The sequence below is a fragment of the Venturia canescens genome, chromosome 1 (genome assembly GCF_019457755.1).
Source record: "Venturia canescens isolate UGA chromosome 1, ASM1945775v1, whole genome shotgun sequence".
NCBI lineage: Eukaryota > Metazoa > Arthropoda > Insecta > Hymenoptera > Ichneumonidae > Venturia > Venturia canescens.
Genome location: NC_057421.1, coordinates 20780800 through 20790886, shown reverse-complemented (window position 1 = coordinate 20790886; position 10087 = coordinate 20780800). Strand labels below are relative to the sequence as shown.

The 10087-nt window shown below is 36.5% G+C and overlaps 1 protein-coding gene across 2 annotated transcripts; it reads right to left on the bottom strand.

Annotated features, from left to right (window-relative positions):
- Nucleotides 1-1350: 1350 nt before the first annotated feature.
- On the bottom strand, nucleotides 1351-6829 carry LOC122412768 (Poly(A) binding protein interacting protein 1). 2 transcript variants are annotated; one of them, XM_043422602.1, is made up of 8 exons: nucleotides 6016-6829; nucleotides 4902-5020; nucleotides 4485-4748; nucleotides 3819-4016; nucleotides 3591-3706; nucleotides 3284-3497; nucleotides 2602-2963; nucleotides 1351-2176 (listed from the first exon to the last, which is right to left on the bottom strand). In XM_043422602.1, exons 1-8 carry the CDS (start codon nucleotides 6170-6172, stop codon nucleotides 2071-2073), a joined length of 1536 nt encoding a protein of 511 aa, XP_043278537.1. In that variant the 5' UTR covers nucleotides 6173-6829; the 3' UTR covers nucleotides 1351-2070. The 2 variants fall into 2 exon arrangements, with proteins under 2 accessions (XP_043278537.1, XP_043278527.1); XM_043422592.1 differs by having other exon boundaries at nucleotides 4485-4751; nucleotides 6016-6816.
- Between the last annotated feature and the right edge of the window lie 3258 nt (nucleotides 6830-10087).

Genomic DNA, 10087 nt, shown 5'->3' with positions numbered 1-10087 from the left:
CGACAAACCCATCTCGTCGATCGTCGAACAGCAGCTTTGAACTCATCAGCATCTTCAGCTATAACTGTCCTTGTGATATGGAAATTTATTCATTTTTCGGTATCGCTTGAGCCTCGTTCACTTCCTTAATATTGAAAGAATTTCATTAGTCAAGCCACATTCCTGTGGAGCAGCTAATCCCGTAAAGAAAAAAACAAGAAATTCCAAAACAAGTATACGCGATCTTTTTTTTTTCATTTTGTACTCCAAATATACCGGATTCAAACTTTTCTGATTTGTATATTTACAGCATGTCGTATTGTAAGAATTTTTTATTTCGTTTAGTCGGAAAAGTGTCTAATCAACGATTTTGCTTTTGCAAAAAAAGTTCAAAATTGTAGAAAATTCAGCAATATTTAAATGAATTTTTTTTTCCAACCAGAATCTTGTACAAAAAGTAAAACGCCGAAACTGCATATGAAAGTGCCAAACATTGTTAATCGGATGAAAAAATAACAATGAGTACGATTTTTCGGGATGAAATATAAAAATACAAAAAGCATTATTTCATATAGGTATTTATCGTTATGAGGTGAGAAAAAGATATAATCAAATTAGCATTATCGAAAATTGTCTGCTGACATTTGAGAATAATCCTCTGAGCAATGTGCGGTGAGTCATTAATGGTTTTCGAGAAAACATTGAAATAAAAAATAGCTAAAAATCAAAGAAATTGCGACATTAGTGTATTCGCAAACTTTCGAAAATAAAAAAATACTCGTGGAAAAGAAAAACCCGTTGTCTCATAGAGCGTGGGCGAGTTGTAACATTAATTTTTTTTCTTTCACGTTGCGAATCAATGTACTTGACGTCAAAAAATCTAAAAATTCAAAGCATATAAGGCCAGGATCGTCGCATTCGGCTCGCTCTCAGATACAATAAACATACATAAAAGAAGAAAGAAAAACAGGATGAAAAAATTGATCGCAAGCGACGAAGGTTCCGCGTGGTAGCACTCAGTTCCATGATTATTGAGATCATTATGTCTGCGTTCTCGCCCCCTCAAAATAGTTCATGATTGATTTAACGCGTTTTCTGATCGAGCCTACGCACATTTGACCGCTATTTTTTTTTGCAAGGCGTGAAAAAAAACACTCATGCACCGAAATAGACCTTTCGGAGTCAAAAACAATAATAATTATGGGCCATGGTGAGCACGATTTTCTAATGAATTTTTAAGAATGCATTTTTTGTGATAGAATGTATATTTAGCAACATTAAAAAATGTTTCCAGTCAAAAAAATCAAAAAATAAACAGATTTCAAATGAACGGACCGCGTACAGTGATTGAGTAATAATAACGACGTACCATTTGTTTTTTTTCACCTCTATGAACGAAAAGACATAATTCTTTTGTTTATTGTTTTACCGTACATAAGTGATGTATACTGATACAAATAAAATGCCAGCTGACGTGCCGCTGCATATGGGCATTAGATGAGGGTGTGGATTGACAGCGAGCGCACATATTGCTCCGTACATCGAATTAATATTTAATTTAGAGTAGTATTTCATGTTTGTTTTTTCTTTTTGTTGTTATCCCTCAGAGCGTATACATTGCCGACTATCGGGAATAATGGAACGAGACGATATCTTAAGCGACCCATTGTTTATACTCCGTAGTGTTTATCCGGTTTCTTTTTTCTTAAATATACATATATAATATACATATACATGTTCGTATGTAGTATATAACCTACAAACTTTAAATCATGATCGATTCCGCCTTATTCTATTTTCATAATTGTACATAATAAAGGGGTGTATTAAAAAATAAAAAGAGCAATGTTAAGTCGTTGAACTGACGATTCTTGGGGATCAGATTTTCGTCGGTTGTATTCTTGACAAAATTGCTGGCGAACTTTTCGATTTTACTTGCTTAACAAGATTTCTCGATATCTTGTAATCTCTCGTGCGATCTTTCGTGAAAGTGTGTAAATTTATAAGGAAAAAAACCTGTTTTTGTTTTTTTTTCGAGTTGCTTGTCGATTACTGTATAATTGTTATTTATTAGTGCCTAAAACGAAGCGACTATCCTCTGTCTACCACGCTACTACCACTTTTATTGGGTGTTAACTTCAGGAATTCTTCGTATGCCGCTGCAATCACGTCATCTTCGTCTTCCTCGTCGAATTTACTGAAATGGTAATCGAATATTATTAATTTTCATTGCAACTCGAGCTTTCACTAAGAAAAAAATCAAGATCACAACAATCGGTAGAATCGATGGAATGGTTTTTCAAGTACATTTTACACGGAAGTTTAAATTTGCACGTTTTCAATGCTTTTCATTGAAAAAATTAAATGTTCCCTTTCGATCAATGAAATACGTACTATCGTCGATCCATGACTAAATTCGATTTGTCATCGGATCTTCGTTCCAGAAATATCTCTAGCACAATATTCTAAAAGCTGCAGATTCCTGTACAAATACTCGAAAAATGATAATCCGTTTTTTCCTCTTTCTCTGACCTCGCGTGCTTGTTCGCGAGTCTTTATTCTTCAACGTTTGGGTATATGATAAAAATATATTTTCGAGATGAAAGGGTTGTGGTGACGTACCGCATATCGAAACCGCCATCGCCACCGTCGTCACCGACTCCATCAGCGGTCGCCCGACTCTGGCAAAAATTGCTTTCCTCGGCCGACAGGATAGTACCGTCCGGACCATAAAGGACCGGCTCGTTGAACAAATGTTGAGGAATTTGTTGTTCGTTAACAGCCGTGCTGGGCTCGACCGTTGAAGGTCCGTGCGAGACGACACGCCCCCAGTTCCCGCTACGCAATTCACGAACGCTGTTCACCATACGACCTATGTGAACATCGACACGTCCCTCGGTGACCAATTGCGTCAGTTCTCGCATAACTCGCTCGATCTCTTCACGATTCGTACTGCTGTCTCTCTCCAAATATTGACCCGCTAGCTGATTGTTGAAAACGAAGTTTAATGAATTTTATAGTAGTGTTTGGGTGCAATTTCATTAATTAATAGCATTGTGGCAGATAAAGTGCGAGGAAAAAGTGAGTGTTTTTGGAGAAACGAACGATAAAAAGTTTAAAGAAATGCTCGTAACACAAAGTGAAATGCGACAAACTTTTTGGAATTGAAAAGAAATTCTAATTGATCAGATATTTATAAAAATTCATCATTTTCTCTTTAGATATTTGAATTAATTTTAACTCGTTTTTATTTTAATTATTATCGTTACTCTTGTCATGTAATTTTATCACTCATATTTCTTACCTTCAGTGACTGACAAATTAATTTAGCGGAATTCGGTCCTGGATTTTTGAGCGTCACCGAAATAACTTGAACTAACAATTTGCCAAGGACAGAAGCTGCGGGTTGATCCATCTGAGCTACAAGCTCTGCGAGACAAAGCATCAATCCGTGGCAAGTTTTCTCGTTTTGTTCTTCCTGCCAACGTAACGTTTCGGATTCGGTATCCTCGCGACATCTGGAATTTATTTAAAAAAGGATTTATTATTGATAAACGTTACCATAGAAAAAATTGCACGTGCTTAAGATATGAAGAGAAATTGGCAGTTACCTAGTGTATAGGGCAGTCCTGAAAATGGATTCTCCATCATCGGAAGGGGAGTCCACAGCGTCGAGATGAGCGCACAAACGAGCTCCACTGTATCGGAAATTACTTTCTCTGATCGACTGTGAAAGAGAAATAATCCAAATAGGTGTAAATAAAGACGTGAATTCTTGTATCTGCAATATATAAAAAGATAAAAATAGCATTAACATAATTAATATCTAATTAATTTACCTGTTTAATGATAGCATTAACGATTTCCTGAGTATGACTAGAATTCTTTAAATGAGGAGTTATACTGCAAACAAGCGGTACAACTAAATCATCAAATTGGCCAGGACTTCTGTTTAATGTATCCATTGCATTTTCCAGCTGTCGCAAGACTCCAGCAAAAGTCGTTACTTGATTATTATCCCCTGATCGCTCGGAACCCTTGTCAGACAATAGCATAGATTGATTAGTGTCGTTTTTCATGATGAAGTTCAACGTTCTCAAAGTTCATTTTTTTTTAGCTTTGTCAAAACTGTTTATATTCTAACAAAAATCGAGAAACATTAATGAATTAATGGACAGAGTGTATGACGAACGTTCCATTTTTAAATTCCAACTGAATATCTTCTTTTCAATATTGCTCAAAACTTCTTCGTATTTTTTGACTACAGTTTTAAGTCAAACTTTGGTTAAGGCTATTAGAAGGTGAAACAAAAATGATTTCATACTTCCCGTGGGAAATACGAAAAATGAGAATTTTGCCAGAATATATGTTCTCAGTTTTCTCTAAATATGCACTCCAGAAAAATAAGACGGAAGAATTTTTCTCAATGTGTTATTGATAATATGATTATTATTTGACGAAATAATTGATAGGTCAAAAATTAAGAAGAATGATAAATTTATTACGTTTGCTTGAGGTCTATTGTAATTTCTATAACCTCCCTCATAAGGGAGATATCCTTGAATCCCAGCATCCGGATCAGCATACTGTTGACCCTGATAATGCATTTGTTGCATTTGATAGCTGTATTGTTGTTGCTGCTGTTGCTGGTGATGAGAAATATAATGATGCTGCTGCTGCATCGGACGATGCATTTGCTGAGGAGGACAAGGTTGTTGATTTCTTGCCAGCGCTATCCGATCCTGAGCTGATGGTCTGTACCAAAATTCCTGCTGAAATAATATGACAGAATTCATTTGTGGTTCAATTTAGGTTTGTTTCAAAGTTTTTTTTTGTACAGAAATTGAATGAAAATAATCATGGAGATTGGAGCCAACTTTCGATCTTCACCAAGATCAAGTCCTGTTAGTTTCCATACGTACTGTTCCAGCAGTAGGTCCAAGGTTCCTGGGTACAAAAACAGCGGCATTGGCAGATAAATTGGAATTCCGTACTTCGTATGAACCTGCCTCTCCCTTTTCTCTGCATTCATCTGGATTACCTTGAAGAAAAAAAAAATGCAAGACTATTTTCAAGATCTATAATACAACAGAAGAGTTCTTTCTCTTAAAATTCTCTAATTTATTGATCTAATTATTTCAATGTGCAAACACATTCTTGATTAAAGCACTGAAGCATATTTGATTCTTTTAAAGTTTGCATTGCATGTAAAGTATTCTTTCCTACTTTAAACAGTCGACTGTTCTATGATATTTTGAGACTATGTTATTCTATGTTCTATGTTATTTTGAGACCAAACATTAAGTCTGGTACAAAAAATTTGGGAAATTTTGAAAATCGTAAAATGTGATCGACAACAAATATATTCCCTATTGCAATTCAGCAACATAACATTCAAAACAGTCACTTTTGATTTTTTGCATATTCCAACATTAAAAATTGCATAAATACTTGTTGAATCAATTAATCAATAGCAGGATAAATACAGCATATTGATATGGAAACACTCATGCTTCAAAATTGCAATGCTTGATTTCAGTGAAATCCTGGAAAAATGATTGTGAAGTTCGTAGCATTAGCAACCCACTGAACCGGTTTTCATATTGTCCATTAATATAATAATAATTTTGAATGAAAAAAAGAAGATATTTCTTTGGATTCACTTACAAAACATACTGAAGAAATGTTCAACAAGTGTTGACAACGTACAACATTACAAAATGTATAGAGCAATAATTACGTTAGAAAAAATGTGTTTATTAGATTTTTTTCAGTAACTTGCTTACATAGCTGTTTACTTGCATCCAGACATATATACATTTATATATGGATATATGCAACAATGAGGATGTATATGCCTATGCACACATCACACATTTATTGTCGCATATAGAGATACAGTAAACATAATAATACAAGCGTTAAACTTACATGTAAATATTCAATTGAAAATATATAGAAAAATAATTGCCATATTGTTACAGTTTGAGATGATAAAATGTGTCGAAAAAAAACGTCAATCGTTGTATGACTTACCTGGTGTTTGGTTAGCATTGTTCGGTTGATGAGGTCGCCTGAGTTGTTCCTGAGGATGCTGTTGTAAAGGTGACCAACCTTCGCGTCCTTTTCCACGTCCAGGAGCCCGTCTATCACCATCCCCATCGCTGCTACCGTCACCGCCCGCATGTTCCATATTTCTTACACGTTTACGCTGATATTATCGTGCACAAGCCACGTATATCTATGTGTATTTATGTCTGTATATAGCGCGTGTGTATAATAATATATGCACGTATGGTTTGGACTCTCCCTCGTTGCGTGTCTTCAAGATACTACTCGCTTCCAATGGAACACTTTCTTTGAGCTTTCTGCACACACCACCATTCACTTTGACCACCGTATTTTGTTTGCAGCGTTTGACGATAACGCCCTTTCCCTGTTCGTTCCTTCCGTAAGAATATTACCGATGGTATACGAATGAACTGAGAAAAATTTACAAGTTTCGTGCTCACAGGGAAACAGGGAAGTTCGCGGAAAAAGGGTAGGAGGGGGAAGTAGAAATTGCCGCAGAAATTTTGCGTGTAAGAGGAAAAAAAAGAAACCGGGTTATGTCGCGCTACTCTCTGTGCCTTGGTATTTCACGAATGAGTGTGCGCGTACGTGTTTTATATATGCGCCGCTCGGCCGCTTGAAGCGGGAGTCGTTCCGATTCTCGCGTGTACTCTCGTCACCTCGTGCGAGAACCGAACACGTTTTCCGTTCAATTTTTATCAAATATATTTGATACACGGGCCCTGTCTTGTTTATTCGACTGAAAAAAAATCAAAGATCTTCCTTGCTTAAGCCCTTGATATACTTTTTGTACGAAAATGTTTTATATTAGTTGTATTTTTATGCCATGAAACCTTTTTACAGACTCATAAAGCATACACGCGCATTTACCGACCCGGATCCCTGGGAAACGAGCGCGTCGCGCAGAACTTGGTGTAATTCATGGATTCTTACCATTCTTACATTTCGTCAACAGCAGTACCAGCAGCACACAGCATATATACGGCCCTGGAAATAGGGACGTGACATTTATCATACCTCCGTGAACTTGGCCGACTAATTTTGGATTTTTAATTTTTTTTCGAAGCGTTATCATTTGACGATCACGAATCTTTTCGGGCATAAAAAGTTTCTCTCATGTTCATTCATTAGAAAAATATTATGAAAAGAAAAACATTTTATGTAAAGTGAGTAATTTTTTTTTTTTTTTCTAAAGAAAGTATTTATTCCTCAAAGCCCAATTCTTTTACTGTAATCGCCGGATCCGACTTTCCACAATTTTCACAAATTCACAATTTTACAAATGACCATCCAAATTTCAGCCCTTTATATATTCGAAAATTTTTTCTTTAATTATTGACCTACTAATTTCTGTAAAAAGGTTACTTTATTCAATGGATAACATCACCTAGAAGAAGATAGCCATTCGGGAGAAAAATTTTGAAGTTCGCGCCTTTTATTGATGGTTGATGCGTTTCCCTATATGTAATTGATTAAAAGTCACCTTCAAGCTGATAAAAGAATAATGCGAGTATTAAAGTTCCAATATAATCCATCATAATTTTTTACGCAATAAAGATGAAGGGTACATTCTACTTGGACGCTGACAGCATTAATAGCGTTAATAACGCTAATGCCCGTTTTCTCCAACGTTAATCTGAGTTTAAACTCGGTTCATCCTATCTCGAAACTATATGAAAAAAATTGAACTGAGTTTGAACCGCGTCAGAGAAAACGGCCATTAGCCTAAAGTCGGAGTCTAGTTTCAAATGTCAATACAGATGTCGCTAGAGTTGTTTTCTTCGAAAGATTCGACGACAGAGATTCTCTCGATTTTGTTGGTAATTGAATTTAAGAGTTAGTTTCGTGTTAAACGACACATTACAGTTCGGCCAGAAACATTTCTAGCAAAATTTAATTCTACCAGAAACATCTATACCAAAATTCATCTACACCCAACAAATCAAGTTTCATATTTCTACCATGACCAAATACTACCCCTTAACAACTGCACCATGAATTCAATTTTGATTGCACAGCTACCACATATCAACTCCACCAGAACATTTCTATTCGTAAATGTATAAACTGCAACGACTGTACCATGAAAATAAATAATTTAAAAAATGTCCACCAGAAAATATTTCTACTCCAAAAATGTTCTATCATATTACGTCACTACCTCACTTTTTTTGGTGAAGTAGTTTTCCAGGTTAAAAATAAAAAAATATTAATTAAAATTTGATAAAAATACCTTAATATATAAATATTGGAGCGCCACAAATAATGTATAATGGATGATCATAATTTATTCAACGGTTCGGTACATACAATTTTGTGTATTGATAATTATGGCAATTAATAATCGGTGAATATTTACGAATGGATTTTGGATAATTCGTTCGGTTTGTTTTCGTTCTTCACGTGTTTACGTTTCACGCGTTTACGCTTGGTTGTGTTTGGACTATTCGCTATAGCGTAGTAGCAGAGCGGAGTGGGGATGAGGCGTTCGGTCAGCCAGCGGGAGAGAGGGGAGACGGGCGGAGCTCGAGACAGGGGAGAGGCGCAGGCGCAACATGATTCGCTTCACTCACGCCGCTCGGCGCGCACAGGAAGGGGGAGCTCCGGCCCGAGGGCTGGACGAAGACAGGAGAGAGGCACAACACGTTTCCCTTTTCGCTTCACTCACCGCCCGGCGGGCGTAGGGTGAGGAATGGTGTCGAATGTGAGCGCGCTTTTATCGCTACTCATTGTATATTTCAGTGCATTGAGAAAACGGGGCACGAAATACGACACGTGGAATCCTACTTTATCCTGAATAACTAAAATAATCTTTTTTTACGATTTAATTTTTTTCAATCAATCGATAAACAAATAAAATAGAAACCAATCAAAATTGGAAGCGGTCATAATTTTATCAATTATTGTAACTTTAACAGTTATTTCATAATTTTAACAGTAAATTTAATCTCGGTGAAGCAACTGATCGGTCATCTAAATTACAAAATAAAAGAACTTAAGATCGTGCGAATCGATAAAAGACACAAAAACACAACGTAACGAATATTAAAGTTGAAATTGAATAAAAAATAATAATTCGCTCCTTGTCAATATACATTTTTTTCTTTAATTTCTGAGATTCCTTTTTTTGACGCAACTATAGATAAGCCGATGGAGAAGTCCTCGCACTCGATGTTATTATTATTACAAAATTTGCACATGAATGAGTATTTATAAAATTTTGGTAATTCGTGAAAAATAGTATCGAGGCAAGGGCCAGTAACAGAAAGAGTTTAGTGACGCCTGTAACATAGCTTCGAGAGTCTTGTGTATGCTCGCACGCGCGCGTGTCCGCAAGCGAGCTAAGATGCAAAGCATACCCCGAGCAACGCAACGCAAAGCAAAGCACCTAACGCACGGTCCTAAAGCCATGGGGTTGTCGGCAAGCGAAGACGGACAGTCAGTAAATCTACTCTACAGCGGATAGTTTGACACAGTTCCGAGCTCGATACAGTTTCTGTATCATTTTGAAGTCGCGCAGGCAAGATTCCATGCAGATAAGTCGGAGTTGCAAACGCTGCACGCTAAGCAATGCACGCAACGCGTATAACCGCAGCTATGTACAGCATTACGAATAGTTTTAACTAGTCAAATGCTAACAATAGGACGCGAGCAACCGGTCACGCGTGCACGCACGCGGGCACACTCGATTCTCTATGAAACGGTGGTACAGGTTTTGTTAATACACTTGTTTCTGTTACTCGACATATTGGCTTATCCATTTGTGCAAAAACGGTTTTCTGGGGAAAAAAACCTAGGGAAAAGTAGGCAAAGAAGAACCCTCCCTGAAAATGGAGATATTTTTTTTCGTTTATGTTAATTTTCGTATTCAATCGGTCGTACAATTAAATAACGAATTTTTTCTCTCGCGTCGGTATAAAGTTAAATTTTTGGTGAATAAATATCCAAGTTCGTTCTCGAAAAAAAAACCAGCGGAAATATAAATTGTGATAATGAATTGCGATTACGATTTTCTGCGATACGGTGAAGTGATAAC